This window comes from Sabethes cyaneus, chromosome 2, assembly GCF_943734655.1.
Source record: "Sabethes cyaneus chromosome 2, idSabCyanKW18_F2, whole genome shotgun sequence".
Lineage (NCBI taxonomy): Eukaryota > Metazoa > Arthropoda > Insecta > Diptera > Culicidae > Sabethes > Sabethes cyaneus.
In genome coordinates this window covers 28,785,167-28,810,000 of record NC_071354.1, presented here as the reverse complement: position 1 = coordinate 28,810,000, position 24,834 = coordinate 28,785,167, and the positions used below count along the sequence as shown (strand labels likewise).

Genomic DNA, 24,834 nt, shown 5'->3' with positions numbered 1-24,834 from the left:
GAAAAGAAGAAAAGCAGTTAATGGGACAGAAAATAAAAAACGAAACAGGCAAAGAGGAATATATGCGCCTGAAATTAAGATAAAACGGAAGAAAAAAAGTGAAAAAACGGAGCAAAAATGAGAAAAACAAGACAAAAATTAGATCTCAAAAGTGCGAAAACCGAATGAGGAAATCTAGACAAATAGAGGGAAGACGGGGCAAACAAAAACAAAAGAACGTGACAGAAAAGGTGAGAAAATGGGTATGTAAAAGGGGGAAAGGGGTACGGAAAACAAGATAAATCAAGAAGGAAAAGAATACTAGCGAGAGAGAAAGAAACGATAGAGGAAAACCCTTTTTCCCGTGAAAAAGGATATAAAAGGAAAAGAATGGGACAAAATGGGATAGAAAAAGTAGAAAAAAAGTTTTCCGCAACAAACAAAAAGATAAAATGGGAGAGAAAAAAGGTAAAAATGAGAGATATAAGCTGGAAAAATGAGAGTCAAAAATAAAATAATCATTACAGAAAAGCAAAAACGGAGCATCTAAAAGAGAAATAACGATACCGACGTAGACGAAAATCGAATTACAAAAAAAGAAATAAAAATCAAGAGGAAAAACAGAACTGTACATAACAAAAAACGGGACAACGAAGACAAACGGAACAATAAAACCGAAAACACGGAACATAAAAAAACGAGAGTAATAGAGGAAAAATCGAAGGGAAATGAAGAAAAGTGAGAACAACTATCAAGAAAAACGGTATAAAAATGAAGAAAAAACCGAACAAAACAAGAAAAACTCTGGACTGGAAATGATAAAAAGAGAAACAGTTAAATGATAAAACGGCGATAAACATGATAATGATCTGTAAATGTCTGTATGTCTCATGTAACATTCTAAAAAGTTTATTTTTTCCTTAACGTTTCTGAGAGTCTGTTCATACACTTGTATTTTTCTACTATGTATATTTTTTATTTTTTAGGTTCATTGTTAACTCTCCACAGTTTCATAAGGAATCGCATCGTAGCGTGGATTAAATTTAACTCTTGTACCAGACAGTTGGATTAGAGCGATGTGTTACTTTGTACTGTAGCCTTCGAACTTTCATCAGAACATGGCCTATCAGTCGTTATACAATTTTCTAGCCAAATTTTATTTTCGCTTAAACTGCTGTTTGTCGCTTTGCACGGTTCTTCCAATCCAGTAGTTTCTTCACAATTGACCTATATTCCAGGCTACTGGCCAGATTTTAAACCTTGTAATTCACAGCGACGCCATTGTCGTTGTACCACCAGTTGATCGAATCTGAATACCCAAGTAACAATCTAAACTTTATTGCACACAATTTCGGCCATTAAGACCACCATAAGAGTATAACAAACCTGATATGTGCAGGAACGAGGTGGGAATCTAATCACAATCGAGCGCGAGGCAATCAACAGGTTGAAACAGTTCTTCGATGAAAACCTCAATGGCGAAGTTGCAGAAAGAGGTGGAACAAAAATTACCTTGGAGTGCCCACGGTAGACAGTAATGTCCTAGCACCTGATATCTAAGTAGCCGAACGAATAAAGTCACAAGTAAGAATCGTCTACCGGCACTCTGGCATAGCTTTACAAACACTGGGTTATTACCAAGATTTAAACGTCGTCGTCATATCGAGTCGTCTTATAAACGTCGTCGTCACAGAGTTTTGTTGGGAATTACCAGGCGGGCTTCATGAATCATGGGAGCTACGGACAAAATTTTCACCATCCGACAGATCTTGCAGAAATGTCGGGAGTACAACATGCCCACGCATGGCATGTTTATTAATTTCAAAGCAGCATACGACACAGTCGATTGAGATGCGCAAACACGGTTTTCCGGATAAACTTATGCGACTGATCAGAGCAGAGAGGAAACAAATGCATGCCACCCACAGACGGTGACCGTTAATGGCGACGAACTAGAAATGGTAGATGAGTTCGTGTATTTGGGATTGCTGATGACCGCGGACAATTCAAGCGGAAAATCGGGCCTACTATGTCCTTCGCTAAACGGTACGATCAAGAAGCATACACCACTGTACGAAGGTGACGATGTTGAAATACCTCTATGGACCTGAAGCCGTGACCCTTGCTCGAGCAGAAGGTACTGAGGGCGATATTTGACAGAATAAAAACTGAAAGTGGAGAGTGCCGGAGACGTGATTCACGAGCTACAGGCACTGCTTGGAGAGATTCTCATCGTACATCTGGCGAAAATGAGAAGGCTACGGCAGGCCGCGGACACGTCGTAAGGATGCCGGACGACAGTGCGACAAAAACAGTTCTCGTTAACAACTCTGAGACGACTGGGAAATTGGCGACGAGTGGCCCAAGATCGAGTTGAATGGAGACGACTGCTTGAAACAGTACGAGCCACCCCGGCTCTAGAGGCTGCTGGCGTCGACGAAGAGTATAATAAAACCCTCATTGTTATCTGGATAGTGACAGTCTGTCAAGTCGTACAAGAAAAAGCAGTCAATGTCATGTTGCTCCCGAAAATGCAACTACCTCTTCTAAAAGTACTCTTTTTGATTAATATATTTTTGGATTTGGGATATTTGTAAGCAAACGAACTTATCCTTACAAGAAAGTTCTACTGTGGTTCGATTCACTGGTAATGAAATCCAGGGAAATTTTAAAAATTTTCACTCATACAAGAAATAAAGAGCAGCATTTTTTCGAGTTTAACTTTCAAATGTTTTTGTGATATAACAGTCGGACATGAACATATCAAATTGATAGTTTCATCTTGTTTGGACGCACTTTGGTTGACGTCACACAATTAGGGATACCATCTCCTTCGCCGTGAAGCCACTCATTTGTGGTGAAAGTCTAACCGAACCGATTTTTTTTACCAAAAACAAACCGCATAATGGCGTGCTGAGGGCCCGGGCCCGGTTCGAAGGAATAAAGAACAGAAAACAGGTTTTCCGATTTCCGAGAGCCAGCAGGTCCTGTTTTCTTGCCCGGCCAGTCAGCCAACTAGTCAGTCCCAGAGGCAATGGTGACGACTGAACGGCTTTAATGTCTCTCGGCTCGGCTTCGGCTGCTTGGAAGGAGAGCTTAAAGAGTTAATTGATTGTTATATACGTTTTGATCTTTCTGTCGTTCTTATATTTGGTTTGTTTTTTTTTTGTTGGTTTGAGCGGTTTGAGTTTTGACTAATGAAGCAGTAAACTATAAGCCCATCTGGAATGTTGAAAGGATTTTTTTCTGGACTTATCGTTCAATCAGTTGAAGAATAATTGTTAATTTATGCGATATCAGTCGAGTCATACTAATAATAAGATTTAACTGATAGTACAAGAGTTTCATTCGCTGTGATTGGTTCTGGGCCTGACTAGTGGACGCCATTGTTGAGCCTGCGCTGTTTTGCTATCGCCATTAGGCCACAACCTGTGAAATTCTAACCCAATCGGAGTAGTAAAATTTCGAAGCAATTCCCCTAATGGTTTTAAGTTTCCCATAACAAATGCAAAGAAATTATCATGATTAGGGTTTCCCCTTCAACCGTAAGAAGGAAGAAGTGAACACGTGTTACGGCAAAGTTGAACAATTTTCATAAGCGAAACAAGAACGCAATAAAGAAGAAACTCTAACAACCTCAGGAGATTGGTAGCGCGATTTGTCCCCTGCTGCGAGGCCACTTCTTATTTCATGTAATAAATATTAGTAGAAAGGAGAGGAGAATCCCTTGTCCTGATACTTTGAAAGGCGTAAGGGACGGACACAAGCGAAGGATACGTGCTTGCTGGTGTGCTAGCGTGTGTGTAATGTGCGGCGAAAGGGCTGAAATTACGAGGTGCCAGTGATTAGTGAGCATGTGCGAGAAAAACAGGATCGAAACTACCGCCTTTGCCCTCCGTCATCATGTAGTTCTCGGCTAGCAGTGGTGGGGTAACAAGGGGAGAACCGCTGGCTAATGAAAACTCGTTGTTCGACTTTTCTTTGTGCGTTCTAGTGCGGCTGCTCCTGCTGCTGCTGCTGCTGCTGCTGCCAAGAAGACGGTCATGGGAAAATTCCTTTACGTGTTCACAACGTGCATTCGACGTTTGGTTGGATGCGTTTTATGAAATTAGTTTAAAACGGTGGATATTATCCCATCTTCAGGATTGAAGGAAAAATCAGTTAATTAGATCTTGGAAAGCGTGTGAACAAAAAAAAGATGACTTGGTTGGATGCGTAGATGAAGCGTTATAGTAAAAGGATTCGATCGTACAGCATCAATGTAGTTATAGGTGTGGCCCTGAAAATAATTGTAGAGGAAGGTTGACGCGTAATTAATAGTATTTGTAGATCAGTATTTTTCCACTCCAGCTCGCACTTAATTAACTCCACTACTTACACCTTTTCCTTTGTCAAACAACCCATAATCTCAACGCACTGATCGCTATATGTTTCCCCCTATCTACGTCTACGTGCGATAATTTTTCCGGAAGAAAAGATAAAACCAGTTAAGGTTGTCTTTCATCGATTGGGTAATCACGTACGAAGGTATGACTAGGGGCAAGCCTACCCCCCTCACCCTTTCCGATGCAAATTCCACCCCATTACCTTACCCCCGCCTTCCAGCCTGGCTAGCTCCGTGCGGTTGCCGTCGACGACGACGACGTCGTAGCGATATAATCGGATCGATCGCACGGATAAAATACAAAAATTAATGGAAAACCAGTCTTAATCACACATGCAACCGGTACAGGCAAAGGGTTCGCAGGGTAAATGTTTAATCTAGCAGGCAAATTATGCGGATTGCGTGCAGTCTCAGGCCCCAAGTTACTCTCCGGCTGCATTATAAATAGAAGCCGCAAGATAACGGAAGAAGTCTGCTGGTATGCGTGTGTAAATTTCCTACGGTAGTGTCATTAAGCAGATTGATTTATGCTTACGAACTACGCCAAGTCTGCCTCTCGTACCGCACTCTTCCAGTCAGTAGCGTGACACCTTTATAGATCCAAACCCTCCCTCCCTCAGGGTACCCGACCCCCCTTCGATATGGTGACAACATGCGCCATATAAATTGCTTCGCAATAAAGGGTTGTAAAACGGAAAGTGAGAAGTGAAACACTTGGCGCCAGTCGGCAACCGGGGAGGTGCCCACAAAACTCGTCTCGTCACGGAAAAGGATGGCAGAAAACGCGCAAGGGGGGACCGGTACTGCGGCATGCCGGTGGTGGTTAGGTTAGGTTGGTGTTTTTGAATACTTGTTTACTCTGCTGTAGGTTTTGCGGCTCGGTAGCTGTTGTGGCAACCACAACAACATTAGCTGCGTCATCAGCAAACCGGTTGCTGTGATCTGTTGCAGTTGACGTAATAAACCTATCAATAGATAGCATCTGAAGTAGGTAGTAGGTATATGCTCGCTTGAAACCTTATAATCATATGTTATGGCTGTGGTTCAGCGACGGCTGAAATAAGCTAAACTCAACGATTAGTTACTATTATACACCGTTTTCCATTAACATCATTAAAGCATGAGTATCACTTAGCGATTTGTTTACTAGTTGGTACACAAATAACACACATTTTCCGAGAATGGACAAAGGATACTTGTACGTATCGTTGTAGCATTGTACGTAGTATTGAATACAATTCTCAATTTAATTCAGTTCGTGCTGCACTTACCCCTCACATTTAAAACTTGACTCAACTTAACAAAATCGCTGCTAATGGCCAGATCGATTTTGACGAAATGTTACTAAAGTTTTCGGGTAACAGCTGCTAATTGCTAGAAAATCAGGATTAGGAGGAACCTGACTCTAAGATTGTGTAGCCGAACAGGGAAAGAGCATTTTTAAACCTAATCCTAACCTTTTCATTAGAGGTGTCGAAAACAATTCTCGCATAACTTTACAATAGTACCTTAGTAACAATGAGAGATTCTCTTTGTGCGTCTTCTCCTTCGCTAGCTCTCTTTTTCGGCGACAATCCGCTTATCGAATCCATGCCGAATTCAGCCGTCTCCACATTACTCGGTCTTGGGCTGCCACTCTCCAGTCGCCCCTAACACCCGCTGTTCTAGCATCCTCCTCGTCAACAGCGCTCATCCAACGGGTACGGGGTCTGCCTCGAAGTCGTCGGCCTTTGTCGGGTGCTTTGCTAAATATTGTTTTCGCTGGTCTCTCATCCAGCATCCTTGCTACGTGGCCAGCCCACTGTGGCCTGCCGTATTTTAGTCGCTTCACAATATCCGCGTCTTTGTACACTTGGTATATTTCATGATTTATGCGCCTGCGCCACACTCCTTCGTCTAATATGCCACCAAGAATTGATCGCAGGATCTTACGCTCGAAAACACCAAGAGCTCGTCGGTCGCTCTCTTTCAACGTCCACGCTTCGTGGCCGTAGGCTACCACCGGGAGAATTAGTGTCTTATAGAGCGCGAGTTTTGTACGGAGTTGTAGGCTACGGGACCTCAGCTGGCTACGTAATCCATAGAAGGCCCTGTTGGCAGCCGCTATCCGCCTTTCTACTTCACGGCTCACATCGTTGTCACATGTCACTAACGTACCAAGGTAAACAAATTCGTCGACCACTTCAAAAGTATCTCCATCTATCATCACCGCAGTTCCAACACCCGAAGGGCTACCACGCTCTCTACCAGCCACCATATACTTTGTTTTGGTAGAATTTATGATAAGCCCTATCCTTGCAGCTTCCTCCTTAAGATGCGTGTACGGTTCTTCCACAGCTCTACTGTTAACACCAATGATATCGATGCCGTCCGCGAACCCTAGGAGCATATGAGATTTCGTGATGATGGAACCGCTTCTCTGCACGCCGGCCCTTCGAATAGCACCTTCCAATGTAATGTTGAACAGCAAGTTCGATAGTCCATCACCTTGCTTCAAACCATCTAACGTCACAAACGAGTCCGAAGTCTCACCCGCTATCCTGACGCTTGATTTTGAACCATCAAGGGTAGCACGAATCAGCCTAATCAGTTTTGTTGGAAAACCATGTTCAAGCATAATCTGCCACAGCTCGTTTCGTTTAACTGAATCATACGCCGCCTTGAAGTCTATAAACAGATGATGAATCTGCAAGTTGAATTCTCGGAAGGTGTCGCAAGGTGAACATTTGGTCCGTCGTGGAGCGTCACCCTCGAAAACCACACTGGTATTCGCCAACAAAGGTTTCATGCCACGGCCTCAGTCTGAGAAACAGAGAATTTTGTATACAGAATTGAGGAGAGTGATACCTCGATAACTGCTGCATTCGAGTCGATGGCCCTTTTTGTAAATTGGGCGTATGAAACCTCCCAACCAGTCCGTAGGTAATTCCTCCTCAGTTCATACCTTTAGTATAACCTGATGGATTGCACAATACAGCCGTTCGCTCGCGACTTTCAAAAGTTCGGCGGGGATGCCGTCTTTTCCAGCTGCTTTGCCGTTTTTCAGCTCTCTCGCTGCTTTCCTAACCTCGTCCAAAGTTGGTGGATCCACAGCTTGTCCATCATCCTCATTGTTTCCAACGCCTAGCCACCTCCGATCTTTCGGAAATCAGGTTCCCCTCCGTGTCGTTGCACATAACAGGAGTTGGCACGGTCCGGTTCCTGAATCCGTTGATCGAATTAAATAAGCTTCTTGTTTTTTTGTTTAAAATTTTTTGGTTGGCTTTCGGTCACGGGTTACGTGCGAAAATATTTATTTTCCGTTTACAGTCGACGTTTCGAGGGATATCCCCTCATCTTCTGGACAGCTATTGATTACCCCAAAATTTTTTGCAAAGTTATACATGTTTAACATTGATTACAATTTAACTACTCACAACGTATACAAATATTTCTTTTGTCAAGTGGATTGTGTCATTGCACTGTGGTAAGCTTGTTATTCTACACTAAAAAGGAAGTAGCACATTCATAATGTATTTTTATAACTATTGATTTAAAAAATTGAACTTACACAGGTTTTACCCGGGCACATCGAACACAGATTGTATAATGAAACTTTTCAAAGCAGCTATGTGAGACGGCGAAATTGTTTAAGAAAAAAGCTTGCAAGGAACGCTTGGAAACAATTAAAAACAGAGATGGCGTAACGAAAAGGAACGCGTTGGTTGAGAGCTATGATGAAGATTATTGAGCAAGAGAGTACAAAATGCCAGCGTAGGTAGAATTCAAATTGCCGGTATCGTTTCTAAAATTAACTGTGGAATTATCAGAAAAGATGTGACACATCTCTAATATTTGTAAGGCTTGAATTCTACTATCTCGGTCGATAATTTTGACTCTGGATAAATCAAAATTATGATCCTCTTCAATTATGTGAACCATGAGCGCCGTTTTTTTGAATTCGTCTCTTTTGTTGTCGTCTCGTCCAGAGTCTGATTGTTTGAATTCTTGATATCGCTTTATCAATTAACGATGCCCGGATAAGCTTCTTGTATCGTGCCTCTCGAAGCAATTGTCCGCCTCCGCAAGAACGCGATCCCAGTGCTGACGTTTCTTACGACGGTGAAGTATCTTTTCGGCAGCTCTAGCATATCGGTATCTCTCTCTGCTCTGGCGTGTCACAGTTGCAGCCAAAATGTGACTTCTGGCTCGATTCTTCTCATCAGTTACTCGCTGGCACTCTGCGTCCAGGCTTCATTCTCGGTTGTTTGCTCAGTAGATGCTCATTTGACTGCAGCGCCTCAACTAAACAGAATTCGAAAAAGTAGTGTATACGAAAGTTGTAGAGCAAATTATTATCTACATTATTGTTGAAGAAAGTATAGTTTTATCTATTGTATTTACGGCGCTATGCGATTGCTACCCCGTTGGTAGCCAACTGAGTGCTCTTTTTGCTACCAACGGGGTAGCAGTCCCATAGCGCCGTAAATACAAAAGATAGAACTATACTTTCTTCAACAATAATGTAGATAATAACTAACTCTACAATTGCTTTTTACACTACTTTTTCGAATTCTGTTTCGTTGAGGCGCTGCAATTAAATGAGCATCTGCTGAGCAAAAAACTGAAAATGAAGACTGTCTGCGTCAAACCACTCACTGGAAGTGGCTGCAGCAGTAGTACCTAACACTTCCCGCGCTGTAGTACTGATCGCGTCGTGGATGTGTCTCCACTGTTAGTTCCGTTTCTCTCCTAGATGTTCACCGATCCGCTCTTCAGTCTTCCGAGAGTACTCTGTAGCAACTCCCACCGCTGATAACCGCCAAATGTTCAGTCGTATCTTCCTCGTTGGCTTCGATTTGAATACGTTGGACAACCGGGCGCGGATCTTGCTTACTTCGAGATACTGGTCCGAGTCAACGCGTGGTCCTCGGAAAGATCGCACGTCTGCGACATCAGAAAAGTGCCAGCCGTCAACCAGAACGTGGTCGATCTGAGAGCAGGCCTCTCCATTAGGGTGTTTCCAGGTGTGCTTCCGAATGTTCCATCGTGCAAAATGGGTACTACAGATAACCATTCCGCTGGCTGCAGCGAAGTTGATTAGCTTCAGGCCATTGTCGTTTGTGGTAGGATGGAGGCTTTCTCTACCAATAACGGGACGAAAGAACTCTTCACGTCCGACCTGTGCATTTGTATCCCCGATGACTATCTTTATGTCATGTCTTGGGCACTCTCCATATGTTCTGTCGAGAAGATCATAGAACGCCTCTTTTACGTCATCGGGCTTGTCGTTCGTCGGTGCGTACACATTTATCAGACTGTAGTTAAAGAATTTGCCCTTCTCAACACGCATAGACGGTCATTGATGGGCCTCCACCTAATCCGACTCCATGCTATGCTTTATCGCCGCCACTGTAGTGGATGTGATACTTGAATGTCGTGCCCGCAATAGGATCTACTGCGCGGAATTCGCGTTCTCCTGTCTTCGGCCACCGCACTACCTGGATGGCTGCAATCTCGACCTTTATCTTCTGCAGCTCTCTTGCCAGGATACTCGCGCGTGCCGGTTCAAGTAGTGTCCTGACATTCCAAGTAACAAGTTTCCAATAATTGTTGTCCTTTCTCTTTTGCCTGGGTCCATGCCGATTATCCGGTTGTAGTTCCTTTCCTGAATTTCTCCTAGCGAAAGTTGTTTAAGCATACTGCCTTACTGGGGCTGCGATGCCTAGTCTCGCGGACAGGACTGCTGTCTTGGGTATAGCTGGCGAGACACAGCGTTTCATAAGTCAGCCGTCCGCTCCGGATCAGTCGCTATTGTATGCCGCCCCTAACCTGGGATACAGCCTCATACCTGGTACGGAAACGGTGATTCGCCGTGCAGTGGAATCGCCGTTGCGAGCCGCCCCTAACCTGGAGTCAGACGCTCACGGCTGGCAAGGCTGTTCCTTTTGCCAACACTCTCAGCAGATGCATGGGTGCCTCCTACCCTGTCGGTATACGACCTTAGCTTCCACCGAGGTTGGTTACCCGATCTCCACCAAGGTTGCTCGTATTCCGGCTGGTACCATGAGGAGATAGGGAGAGGAGTTGCTGGATAAGAGGCTAATGACCACTGTGGGGTCTATTTTATAACTGCAGGTACGCGAGGTTCCGATGTTACGCATTACCCAGCCATTTACCAGCCCTCCTTCGCTAGCTATGGCGAAGTGAATGCACTTCAACATATTAGCTAAACGTTAGGAAAATTTTCAATGACATGCATTTATGTCGCCGTAAGAGTTGGAAGAGAGTCGGTCGGTTGGTGTTAGTGGCAAACCGGAAGCTCTAACCCTACAGTGGACCGGAAACGTGACACGGGTTGAACCGAATTCCCAATATGTCTCGCCATCTCCGTCAAATGTAGCAATTTTCGCTACACTCTGTCCAATGCGCGTACGTCGTCTAGTACTGCAAAGCTTGAATTACGGGGATCTTGCGAATCGCTTCCCTCATTTGCACGGTCTTTCACTCGAAGACTACGAATCAATCGAACCCAAGCTTGAAAGAGGTAGCTTGGCCCAAGCTACTCGTAGGTCTAGATAACATCAGCTTGTACGTTCCTCTGAAGCTGCGAGAAGGGGCGCCAGCACATCCAATCGGTGCCAAATGTCGGTTGGGTTGGAATATTTATGGGTACGTTCCAAACCACTCGAATCAGTCTGCGATCGTCGGTTTCCACATCGGGACAGTTTCCGACACTGATTGTGAACTAAATGAGCAGCTTCGTTACTACTTCACCCTCGAGAAGCGCTCAATACAGCTGCTACAGGAAACTATTCGACGAACACTTACAGGTACGAACTTCGAAACCGGTCTACCATGGAAAACAGACAACCCCAACTTCTTCGGCAGTTATCCGATGCCAGTTCGACGTTTGGAGGCTCTAAGGCGTCGTCTTCAATGAATGCTAGAGCTTCAAAATCGGGTGCATGAGCAGATTATTGACTACGAACGAAAGGGTTATGCACACCGTGCGAACCTGGCAGAATTGAGCTCTGTAGAAGCCAGCCGCGCGTGATATCTTACCCTTGGTGTGGTCACTAGCTCGAAAAAGCCCGGGCAAGTTCGCCTAGTCTGAGATGCGGCGGCCAAGGTGGGTGACGTGTCTTTTTTCAACTCGAAACCCCTTAAGGGGCCAGACATGAAAACCCTAAATGCGGATGAGTTTGCCAGCGAATATCCGAGGGCTACAGCAGCCATTACGTTGATGATTACTTGGACAGCTTTCAGACGACCGAGGAGGCGATTCAAATGTTGAACGAAGTCAAGTTGGTCCACTTCAAAAGGGGCTTCACTCTCCGGCAATTCCTATCAAATGAGCCCGAAGTCCTGCGTGGTACTGGAGAGATTGCAGAGGTAGGATCGAAAAACCTACAGCTGGAACGTGGTTGTAAGTCTGAGTCAATGTTAGGACCCGCTCGGTCTCATCGCCTTCTTCCTAGTGCACGGCACAGTGTTGATTAAGGAGCTTTGGGCGTCGGGCGCACGAACGAACGAACGTTGGTGACTTTGGGCAGATTCTCTTGAGCAACTGGACCAATTTCGCATTCCGAGATGCTATTTCCGCTCGTTGAATGACTTCGCTCTTCTATAAGTTCACCTGTTCGTGGATGTCAGCGAAACCGCCTACGCTGCTGTAGTTTTCTTTCGCTTGGAAACCGATCGTGGTATCGAGGTGACAAGGTGGCTCTCGGAGTGAAGGTGGCGCTGCTGAAAACACTCTCGGTCCGTCGACTTGAGCTGAAGGCGACGGTTCTGGGCATCCGCTTGACGAAGACCGTTCAGAAGTATCACTCGTACACGGACAATCAGCGCTACTGTTGAAGCGCCAATGTTGAAGCAGGCATTGAACTCGTGTGGGTGCGTTCAACCGGTCATCGCCGCTACCACAAATTCGTTGCCGTCCTAATTGGCGAGATTTTGTCATCTACACAGCAGTCGGAGTGGTGGGTATCGTCTGCACTGAACAACCCGCAGGTAACCTCAAACGTCCCCTGGTTCCGAGGACCGGACTTCCTCTACGAGTCTGTAGAACGGTGGCCTAAACAGCGCATTGCCGCACCTACGGAAGAAGAGGTTCGTCCTTTTCATCTCCACGCCGCCCAGTCGTGGCCGAATCGATGCCGCGCCATAATCCTTCCCAATCAACATCTAACTACATCCCTCCTTGTAGACTGGTATCATCGCCGAGACCATCTTCAACAACTGCTGGAGAAAGTAAAACGCGCCTGTGCCTTCTGTCCCCTACCGAAAGCAATCCCCAGCCTACCAGTCATGGCTCCCCAAGCAGCACACTTTTCGCAGTTATGGTTGCAGAAACTTATTTATGACTGAAATTAGTCATAAACCGGTTGCTACAACTGGTTTGTACCAAATGTGCTAGTAGGGTCCGTTGCCTGAGATGCGCCTGACAGCCTTCATTCAACCCTTTACTTTTACCGGGAAGTAACTTAAAATTGGACTTAAAATTAAAAAATAGTTGGAATTGAAACTGGATTTGAAATCGGACTTGATATTAAACTTGAAGGGATTTAAAATTGGACACATTATCGGACCTGAATTTGTACTTGAATTGGACTCTTTTAAAATCAAAGTTGAAATAGGACTTGAAATTGGACGTTTACTTATTCTAGAAATTAAACAGCTGTTAATACAGTATCACAGAACAATTCCTCTGCTTCACATCACGGAGGAACATAAAAATTCCCCTCTGATATGAAAATATAAATCAATTTTTACTCGCTAGCAATTTGCAGCATTTTGTTTTAGATTTCAGTCTAATCGTTTCGTTTCGTTTTTATTTAACGGAGACTTTAAATCCAAGATTCATTCATCTCCGATTTCAGCCTAAAAAATGAAGTGCTCCATTTATACTACTACAAATATGCGAGGCAGATGCGCCTGGAACTCTTTTATCATGTTGAAGTTGCTAGTTTTTGAGTGACAATCATTTGCTTGACGATTGACGATTGACGATTTAATGTACGCTAGCGCCAGAAGCAAGCTGTTGTCACTGCAAAACTAGTTATCTTCAATGAGCCGGTATGTAGGCAATACCGACACGTTACCGTCTGACTCTCTTCTAATCTGCTGTTAAAGTACGGTAATCCACCAAATAGACCCTTGGGTTGTGCTGTTTGCTCATAGCAATTTCATTGAGTTAGTCGGGGGATTGCTTTATAACTGTTATGGTTTGTACCATAGAGGCGCCTTCGGTCTGCCGGAGTTTTAAACAAAACAGACACCAAATAAAAATAAAAAATCTTGTCTCGAATAATTATAGTTTTAACGCGTTTCTGGAATATCGTTCAGGCTACCTCTTAATGGGCCGAAAATACCCTCCGATACCCTACAATTCAAGTTAGTTTCAAATAAAATTTCAAGTTCAATTTAAAGCCAATTCAAAGTAAATAGTTCAATTTCAAATATTCAAATATTTCAAATTTCAAATAGTACAAAGTTCAATTTTATATTTGTTTTCAGAATGATAGTATTTCCGATAGACGAAGGCAATGGTAGAAGAAAGTAATGAAATATAGTATCTCCAGGGTGGGCCAAGAAGTGAAGGGGAAAGAACAGAAAATTATATAAGGCGAGGGACATTGATCACTTTTTCGCAGTTCAAAGATTATGCAATATGTACGCTAAACGGGACAGGAAACAGTGAGCAGAAAAAAGAATGAACCTGGAAGTAAAATAAGGAAAATGAGGCAAAAAGTGGGAAGACGGGACAGAAAAGTCAGAAAAACGGGAAAGAAAGAGAAGAAAAATGAAATAGACAATAAGAGAAATCGAAAAGGAAAACAGGACTAGCGTTCTTGAAAACCTATAGAGAATAAAAGGTCAAACCAGGTATAAAAGGAGAAAGATGAGACGAAATAAAATGAGAACATGGGACAGAAAAGAATAAAACAGTAAAACGGGAGAGAAAAAGACGGAAAAACTGGAGATAAAAAGGCAACACCGGTGTGGAAAGATAAAGACGAGAGCCAAAAGCTTTATAAACATACAAAAAAGAAAACACGGGGCATCCTAAAAAGAAAATACCAAACAGAGCAAGTTGAAAATCGAGAAGGAAAGGAGATAAAAGGAATTGGTAAATGACGAACTGAAAATTTACATTTTCAATAGAATGGAAACAAAGACGAGAAAAGACGAAAAAACGGGAGAGAAAATTATAAAAATAGAGTTAAAAATGGGAATGAAAATAAGAAAAAAGAGGATAGCAAAAACCGAACAATGAAACATAAAATATGGGACAGAAAGAAGGAAAAACTAGAGAAAACGGATGAAAAAAAAAGAAAGGTGAGAATAGAAACCAACAAAACGGTACGAAAAGAAGATAAAACGGAACAAAAAGTGGGAAAACGGGGCTAGTAAACAGAAAAAGAGAAACGTAAAAAGCTAGAACATCTTAGACCGACGAAAAATGTCAATTCTAACTTCAAGTAAAAATTCAAGTCTTATCGGGTCTAATTAACCGTGCTTTGTCAAGTTCAATTTCCAGTCTAATTTAATTTAAAATTTGCAATTTTGACTCAAATTTCTAATGTTAAGTCCAATTTCTGGCACAACATGAATTCCAATCAAGTCCAATTGAAATCCCATTTACGTCCAAATTTAATTCCAAATATAACTTCGAGTTAAAATTTAAATCCAAATTCAAGCCCTATTCCAAATCTAACTAAATTCCAATTTCAAGTAGAGATTCAAGTCCTATTTAAAACAAAAGTTTTAAATTCTCTTTCAATTTCGATATTATGTCTAATTCCAAGTAAAACTTCCAGTCCAAATTACTCTAAACTTAAGTCCAATTTTAATTCCAATTTTAAGGCCAATTTCCAGTTTAATTAGAATTAAAGTTTCAAAATACGAGTTAAGTTTAAGTTCCTAACTTAACTCGTATTCGAGATTCTGCTAAGACGCTCAACGTAATAACTTTTAATTAGTTTCAAAATAGTCCAAATTCAAGTTTAATTTAATGTCCTATGTCAAGTCCGATTTCAAGTCCAGGCTCCAAGTCTTATTTCTAGTTCAATTCCAATTTTCTTTTTTGAACACATGAAACTGTCACAGATCTAGATTAATTTGAAATTCGAATCAAATTAAAAGGCTGTTATGAAACAAAGATTTGTTGGCAAATTATGTTTAAAATAATAATTATTAACCTATAAATCAGCTGTACTGACTCTATGATCAAATTGGTGTCTAATAAAATACCAAATGTACTTAAACACATGACCTGATATTTGGTAATCAAAACGTTCAAAACCTAACCACTGTGACGCTCGCATTTTTTGATTTTTTGGAATGACATCCTGGCCTCAAATATATCAATACGCACAACGAACACAACAACATAATATGTTTCAAAATTAAGTTATACGAACATTTAAATTCTTCAGAGATGAAAACAAAAAACAACACTGCATCAAATTGAACAACAAAACCAATGCCAATCGTTATGAATAAAACATCATCATTATCATATGTAAAGTTCCTATTTATGTTTCTGTTTTTTTTTTGTTGTTTTTCATTCAACAGGCGCTACTGATACGAACTTGATTCCCAACCGACCGGAGGCATTTCTAATCCGCCTAACAACGGATGGCCTAACAAGACCCGGCCCGGCCAGGCCCGGTCTCTTATCAGCGATAGCCCGTAGACCTCGCGGAGACCTTTCCGTACGCCTGCATCGGCTGACCCGTTTATTTCGAAAGCGTCACTTCGACGACGACGACGACGGGGTTGATTGATATTTCTAGAACGAGAACCAAATGCTGATTAGAGAACATCTATAAATGACACCCGGCTGACTGTTTACAAACAAGACAGTTTGTTCTGGATTGGAGTTTGTGGCTGTCCATCAGATTAGAGCTGGCTTATCAACTCAACAGCGACTGAGACATAAGTATAGGATTAACTGATTGCCCCGGGAGGTCGCCAAATCAATCATGTAACATGATAGTTAACGATTGTTATGCTAGTCGCTCGATGCAGTCGGGTGGAAAATTTCGATAACCGCACTAAATACTGACTAAGCACAATCTAACCGACTCAACCATTCCTTGAACAACAACAATCATCATCAATCGACTTAGAACGCAGGTTGTTTACGCAGCTTCTAGCTAGGACCGATCCGCATCAACTCAAACCAAGCAGATTAATACTGATGTGCTATATTAGAAGGATCGGTATTATTAAGTCGTTTGCCCTAAGCCTGAATGACGTGCCTGAGAGCCGTCCCAAAAGTAGAAAACCGAAACGAACCCAAAAGAAATTTGATCCGGGGTAAGTAACTAATAAAATTAATTTGCCGAAATTCTCGGAACCTCGCTGTTCGCTAAATATATTTGAAACCGATTTTTTGTGCCATTCTCGTTGAACTGTGGTCTTTGACGAAAGCTTTCGTTTCGGTTTAATTTCGTTCGGTTGCGTTCTTACTGTGGCCGGGATTGAAACAATGAAACATGTTCCCTCGTCGTCGTCGTCGATTCTGCTGGTTCTGCCCTTTTTTTTTGTTTTGACCCGTTTCTCGGAACGGTCGGATTCCGTGCCAATATCGTTGTCCTTTCCTGTTGTATACTTCGAAATTCAGAAGACTGACAACACTGCACTTCTAACCCGACCAAAACGGTTATGGTCTGCGTCCAAACTGTCTGGAAGGTCGGTTTGGCTCGTTCCATTTAAATTTTTACAATAATTTCGCTGCCGTTTGCCGTTTTGCGATTTTGACCATCCTCTGCTGACCCTCGCACGGTCAGCCGGCCGGCCGTCCAGTCAAGCCGGAGGGCTTGCGGTTGGTTGGTATCGTGTTTAGGTCCGTGCATGGCGCGATAAGAGAATTTTCGTCGCACACAGAACCCAGCCCAACAATACGTTATTACGTTTTTTGCCCAGTCAAACCGCGCTCGGCACGGCACGTTCATGCTCAGATTAGCTACGAGGCCAGTTTTATGTCGAGTGTTGTTTTGATTTTGCTTGCGATCGTTATGCTCTGCTCCGGCCTGTTTTTTCGGGGTTTCTTTATCGGATCGGGAAAGGGAACGACGGCGACGGGTCTGGCTGGTTCTTGTGTTTTATAAAATCTTGCGAGCGAGCGAGTTCTCGGTTCGTTCTATCATTTATGCGGGTCGAGGCGTTTCGATTCCCTGGAAATTCATGACGATCGTTATCCGCATACGAAATGCTGCGGTTCTTTCTCTTGCCCGCTTCGTTTCCTGGACCCGGAGCGCCGGTTGCATGCCTGGCCTCCCGCACGGCCCACTGACCTGTCGATTCGGGTACTGTTGAGTCGTTTCAACAACGTCCGTCGTCGGTTTGTGTATAAAAAAGGTTTATACAAGCAGCCTGTCTCATTTATGTATACACACATGAAGTCGAGCATTTTATGGCAATCTAATCTAAACTAACCTGTTTGATAGTTTATTCCAGGCAATAAAAAAAAACCGAGACGACTTTTGTTTTCAATGAACCATTGAAATTCTAACGAGCTGAGACTGTGGTACGTACTGCTCAATTTGCCAGCCCAGCCGAGCCGAGTGGTGCGGCTTGTAGGAACTGCTGGCGCAGCCAATTCGATCCGGTCGTCAGGGGCGATTGCGTTCCGGGGAAGTTTGTTCTGCTAAATTACATGCGACTCGATTTTGCTGACGAATTTTGCTTGTAGATTAGGTTACACGTTGTCAGGGATCCTGCGTTCCTGGAAATGAAACGACTGACACATTTCATTTGGTATTACAAAGAGTAGTAATACATGTTCCATGCAATTGCGTTTTTCATTTTGTTTTCATGCAAGTTTGAATAATTCAGCACGGGATTTCGTATTAGTTCGAACAAGCTTAAAAATCTCTTAGTTCCGTAGTCGTAAAAAAAATTTCATTAATTTCATTTATTTTAAATGATGCACTCAAACAAGTGCTACTGAACTGTCAATGTCTTACATGTACATGCTTAGGCAAAGGCTTTTATCAGACATTTTATACCCGGTTTTGATTAAAAGGCAGGTTTTTTACGGAAGTAAAAGTGTTCGTATGCGCTATGTATCGTGATTGGCGGACTTTTGAATGTTGTTGATGATCAAGTGATGACCAATTTTGAAGAGCTACTTATTAAGTGCCAAGCAAGTTTAACTAGCTCAAACTAAGGCTATCAAAACCCGTGCATGGATCAATTGGTCGATTGTTCTCGCAGCTAATGGTCCGGGGTTTTACTTAAAGACTAGGTATTTACGAAGAAAGCTCAATGAGTTCAATTTGAACAAGACATGAAACTCTAAGTTAGCGCGCTAATAAGCTATACGAATTTTACTATCCCGTTTTTTTAAAACTCTTCTAAATAACATGACGAAAAATGGTTTGATTTTGTATGTACTCAAAGTATAAGTAAAAAAATCATGTTTCGATATAAGACAATTTTGAAATAAGACAATTTATTAAGATAATAAATCTATATATAAGAGGCTTGCCTGTAGCCAAAACCTAATCTCTGACAAGACGTCATCGCTCACTAAAACAGGCTCCTGACAGGACGTCATGCTTTCGTAGCAATGGATTCTATTCTCACTCACCTCACTGGTCGACTAGACTGCTCGATTTGGTTGCTCGACTGGACTGCTCAACTGAACGACTCGACTGGACTGTTCAATTCGACTGCTCGACTCAAAGGCTCGATTGGACAATTCGACTTGCCTCGATTTTGGCAAGAAAAGTATCCGTTTTTGGCAACACAAAATATTTCACTTCCAAAAATATGCTTAAATATCTCTCAGTTTCCGCAAACATGTTGTAAAAAAGGAAAAAGTGATGCCCTCAGTGTGTTCATGAAAAAAAGTTTGCGGTTATAGAATATTTCAAACAATTATCTTTTTATTGGCGTAGGACTACGTCTAACCGCAGACTGCCGAAGACTTATTTGCACCGGACGGATAGCTCTTGGCCGACATTTTAAACTTAAAATGGTTGCAATCGTTGATTAATAATATTTTGTTCATTTCTGACGCATTTACATTCAATTTTTTCATATCGAAAAAGGGTCTCGATTTTGGCACGGTATCGATTTTGGCAACATAAGCGACACGCATTTGTTGCCTAATTCGAAATCCTGGCAAATGGCAACATTAAATACTGGCAAATGGAATGTATCCGCAGCTTTAAAACTGAAATTTGACTCCACGGCTGAAAATCTCGATAATAGAGAGAAAAAAATGGACTTAAGATTCAATTTGGAATTACATTTGAAATCACGCTTGAAATTGGAATTCATATTGTACTTGAAATCAGAGTTTAAATTTTACTTTACTTTAAAATTGGAATTAAATTAGACTGGAAATTTAACCAGCTTCGAGGTACAATGCTCGTTTGACAAGCCAGACATCGTATCTGTTTTTTCTTTCTCCCGTTTTTTGTTCTTTCTTCTTGCGTTTTTCCATTTTTTGGCATGTTTCTCCTCATTTTCTGTCTCATTTTTACCTTTTTCTACTCCTTTTGGACTTTTATTTTTACCGTATTTCTCCTTTCCTATTTGTGTTTTTCTCCTTTTTTGTCCTTTTTTCTTTTTTCTGTCCAGTTTATTCCCATTTTTTCTCGTTTTCTTAATTTCCTTTAGGGATCTTCCTTTTTTCTCCTATTTTGATTCTTTTTTCTTCCGTTTTTTATCTTTTTTTGTCCAGTCTCCTCAGTTTTTGCCTTTTCTCTCCGGTTTTCTTCTTTTTAACATTTTTTCCTCTTTTCATGTAACAGTTTCCCTCCTATTCTATCACGTTTTTTCTTTCTTTCATGCCAGTTTTTATTCTTTTCTCTTGCGGTTTCATTCACATCCCAAGTAACAATTTTAAGTTTCAATTCGTTCCACTAGTGATTTTCATGAACAATTCCATAAAACCGCTAATAAAACTATAAGCTCCACCAGAACTTTCTAATGACCGCTATGAAACTGCCTTCCGACCATGTGACCCACTCTTTAGAAGGTTTTCATAACCTCTATAAGAATCAGGTCATAAGCTGTCTTATCACGCTCTACTGTAAACAGCAATAAAACCGATTATGCTTTTGGCTGCTTAACAGCTTTCGCTATACATTAATAAAGCTTTTCGCTACAAAGCTAAATCCGTCCGCCAAATTTGTTAACTTGAAAATATATCCGTAACCAGAAAAGTTAAAGTTTTACTGTCAGATCAACCTGATCGATTTGGTTTGCAGCGACCATAATAAAATATTCCAAAGAACAAATAATAAATTTTAGCAGTTGACATTGGTTTGCAGTACATGCGCAAAAAAATTTATTGTGCATATTGACATGATAGGTGGATAAAATCAACGCGCCATCGAAATTACGCAATTTTCGAAAACTGGTTGTTTTCACAAAGTAAATATATTCAGTTTGCCAATCTTCATTTCTAGCAGAATCAATTTAGTTGCTTTCTGTGACAGGTCCTGTGATAATAACTTTCTTTCTGGAAAACACTTTGTTTTGATAAATTTTTCTTTACGAGCGGAATACAGAATACTAGAATATGGCAATATGACCTCGCGTAAAATGATTTCGGTGTTAAACTCTAACATTCCTCATAATAAGAGCAATAAATCTGATTGGTCACGGTGTTACCGTTTTAATAGCACTATATAACAAACAGATTTATACCGGCTTTACAAGCAACCATAATGAGATCAATTTCGATTGGTGCGCCATACGTATGATGAGTTTATAAGAGACACGGAGCAGCCAATTAGTTTTATCGTGATAATATACGCAACCACAACAAACTTGTTATTTGTTATTCATTCGTACAATTCATCGGAAAATTTGGGTCTAAATGAACATTTAAAGGTTACGTAATTGCTAGTATTTACAATGTCAAATGCAAGAATTCGTTGGCGGTAAACGCGTGATGGTTCGCTAAAATTCAAAAGGTTAAAAATTAAAATTTGCTTTATTGACAGTTCTATTATGGTTTTAGAGCTAGCTGCAAGTGTATTTTGACTCGTATCAGTAGAATCAATATATATAGAATGCCAGTGTCGCTGCAGTGCTCGTGGTAAACATCACACATTTGAAAATTATGTATTTACATTGTATGCGCATATGTGTGAGTGATCGATTCGAAACGGGAATCTGATTGTCAAACTAAAAAGGCAACCAAAAAAAAAATCCTTCTGCTTTTCCGTAAATCATGTAGGATAAATCATCCGATTCCGTTGTTTTGGGATATTTCGTCGGCAGGAAAATTTTCTATTGGGCAATTTGACAATGTTGTTCCCGTATCCAAAACACGAACCAGCAACATGTTTGTCACCAAAATATCCATGAAACACCAGCGACACTGGCATTCTATATATATTGATTATACTCTCGTATCCTCTTGGTATTGCGTAATACCATAATAAAACCAAAGGTAATGATTAATTATTAATTAGTCATAAATATAAGAGGCTTATGTCTGTCGCCAAAACGAGGCGCGCGATATGTATTTTCGTGGTAATAATCGCCCGCATTAAGCAAAGACTCAAACCAATCATACCAGATTACATTCAAGACGAGCAAAAGTAACGTAGTTGCATTTCATAGAGTTACATAGCGTTAGCGTTACATTCCGTACCTCCTGTTTCCTCTCAATTAGACGCGAGGCGACGCGCGGGGGTTACAGCTAGTCTAATTATATAAGAGGTTTATGTCTATACCAAAAACCAGGTCTCTGTCAGGACGTCAGAAGAGGCTTATCGGTAACTAAAAACAGGTCGCTGACAGGACGTCATGCTTTCGTATAGCAATGGGTTGTATTCTCAGTCACCTCACTGGTCGACTGCTGGACTGCTCAATTGTTCAACTGGTTGACTAGACTGGTCGACTGGACTGGTCGATTAGACTGCTCGATTTGATTGGTTGACTGGACTGCTTAACTGAACCGCTTGACTGAACTGTTTGACTCGAATGCTCGACTCAACTGTTTGATTGAACAGATCGACTTGACTGCTTGACTGAACAGCTCGATTTAACTGCACGGGTGAACTGCTCGACTGAACTGTTCGATTTGCTCGACTGAACAGCATGATTCATCTGCTCGACTCAACTGCTCGATTCAACTACTTGATTCCACTGCTCAACTGGACTACTCGACTCAACTACTTGACTAAACTATTCGAATCGGCTGCTCAACTCGATTGCTCGATTCAACTGCTCGACTACACTACTCGATTTGATTGCTCGACTCAACTGACAGCTTGATTCAACAGCTCGACTAGACTGCTCGCCTTGATTGTTCGACTCGACTGCTCGACCCAACTGCTTGACTCGATTGCTTGATTCGACTGCTCGTCTTGCCTGCTCAACTCGATTGCTTATCGCCATATCATATGGTCGGTGTTAAATCAGGCCGGACCAAGTCGCAATTTTTTAAAAAATGAGCTCATGATAGCAAACGATCAAGAATTTTCTAAACAACATTTTACGCTAATCAGACTACATAAATGTTGCAAACAGCCAGATTTTTTTATTCAGTTAAATAAAATCCAATTCGACCATAAAAAATTTGTTTCAGTTTCCGGCTATAACTCTTTTATGTACAATATCTTAGAGCTGTATTATGCAATATAAGAATTAAAAGAACTAATGCAAAGATTAAACATCTTCGCAAACACTGGCCAATGGAATGTATCCGCAGTTTTCTGAATTCTGAACAAACAGGGGGCATCCATAAAGTACGTCACGCTTATGGGGGGGAGGGGGAGTTGAGCTAATCGTGACGATTTGTGACGTAGGGGGGAGGGGGGGTATGAAGTTATGTGACGTCACATGAAAAAATTATAAATGGAAAATTTATTCGGGGAATTAAAACAAATAGTTAAATTTGTGTGAACAGGACCCATTTATTCCTCTAGTATGAACTCTCCATTAAGGCTTTACATAATATGCGGTACACCAGTGAAGAGCTCCCTGAGTACCGTCCTGCCTAAAAGATTTTTACAAGCGACTTCTGAAGCGTATCCGATCGCAGCAACTGGAGATTATCTTGAAAATCCGTGAATCGATGAATAAGCTCGAAAATTTTCCTTTATTTTATTTGTTGGAATTTTTGTTATTTGATGAATTGATTGAAGCGAATTATATGGATAGTTTGAAATAAAAAAGGTTGGAATGTATATTTAACTTTTTGTTGTGAAGGGGGGGGGGATTGCCGTGACGTGACGTACTTTCTGGGGGGGGGGATCATGAATGTGTGACAAAATGTGACAAGGGGGGGAGGGGGGTTTGATTTTGGTCAAAACCAAATTTTGGTTTGTTTGCGTGACGTACTAAATGGATGTCGCCTAGTTATATTTTCCGGATCAACTCAATATAAAATTCAAGTAAAACCAACTGGCTTTAGAATTGTTACTTGGGGTTTGGCTTCGTGCTCTTTTTCGTAATTTTTCCTTCTGTTTCATTTTTTGCACATTTGTTTGTAGACCATATCCTGCTGGTCTACCTTAGCCATAACTCAGAAACAAAAATGTTATTATGAAAATTTTATCATCAAAAGATTAAAAATTGACAAACAAGAAAAAAAATCGAAAGGACATAACATAATTTGTGTTTGGAGTTTTCCACCATCATTTAACTTAAAATAGGTCTTAAAAATGGAACAAATGCATAGCATAGCATAGCATACCATAGCATAGTTTGACCGCCCGTGAGTTGCCCGCGATTGATCTAGGTCAGCTGAGATTGCACAAAGAGCCATCAGAATGATGCTTGGGAGTAGCAGATCATTCTCAGTGTGCATTTTCTGGTGATCTAATTCTTTGTGATGATCAATAGCAAAGCTGGCCACGCCCATGCAGGTCAATTTGGGAGGGAAAGGAATGTTAGTCTGACACTTGCTGCTACTAGAGACCGAGGAATCCTCTGCATCATCCACAAGTATCACAGGAAGGAGTTGTTGTTAGTAGAAAGGAATTGATCTGGATCCACCGAGGCAGGTGGTGCGATCACTGTCATTCGAGCTCGCGTACGATTTGAGGACGTTTTTGGTTACGTGGCCATTGCGAAACAGGTTGTGGAGATCCGACATACCGATATAGGAAAAAACTATGAGAAATCATCAGTTTACCGCACCGAAAGTTATGTGCTATCAACATATTCGATTCGTTCGAAATCGCGCGCGGTCAGTTATTAAATACCGATAGACATTTGTTGCTATGCACGAAAGCTGTCCCGAGCCAAACGGGTTTATTTTGGCAATTAAATCGAAAACATTGACTGCGCGTGATACCTTTTGGCATCCTTCGATCATAGAACTTGCTTAAAAACTCTGACTACTTTATTAGGGAGCTGTATAAAAGCTATCAAGCTTTTGATATTTGATATTCATATGATAGAAATAACGCGCGATGTTCCTAAGTAACCGATTTTACGATTAAAATACACGTTTATTAGATTTCAATAATCTTCGCAAACACTGGTGGCTGGTAAATGGC

General features: G+C 41.6%; 1 protein-coding gene across 1 annotated transcript in view; it reads left to right on the top strand.

Moving 5' to 3' along the window:
* LOC128735218 (uncharacterized) overlaps positions 1-24,834 on the top strand; it is an 81,152-nt gene that overhangs the window by 45,267 nt on the left and 11,051 nt on the right. The window contains exon 2 of the mRNA XM_053829711.1: positions 10,857-11,175. Within this exon, the coding sequence (XP_053685686.1) occupies positions 10,857-11,175 (319 nt within the window). The remainder of the gene's footprint in view (positions 1-10,856; positions 11,176-24,834) is intronic.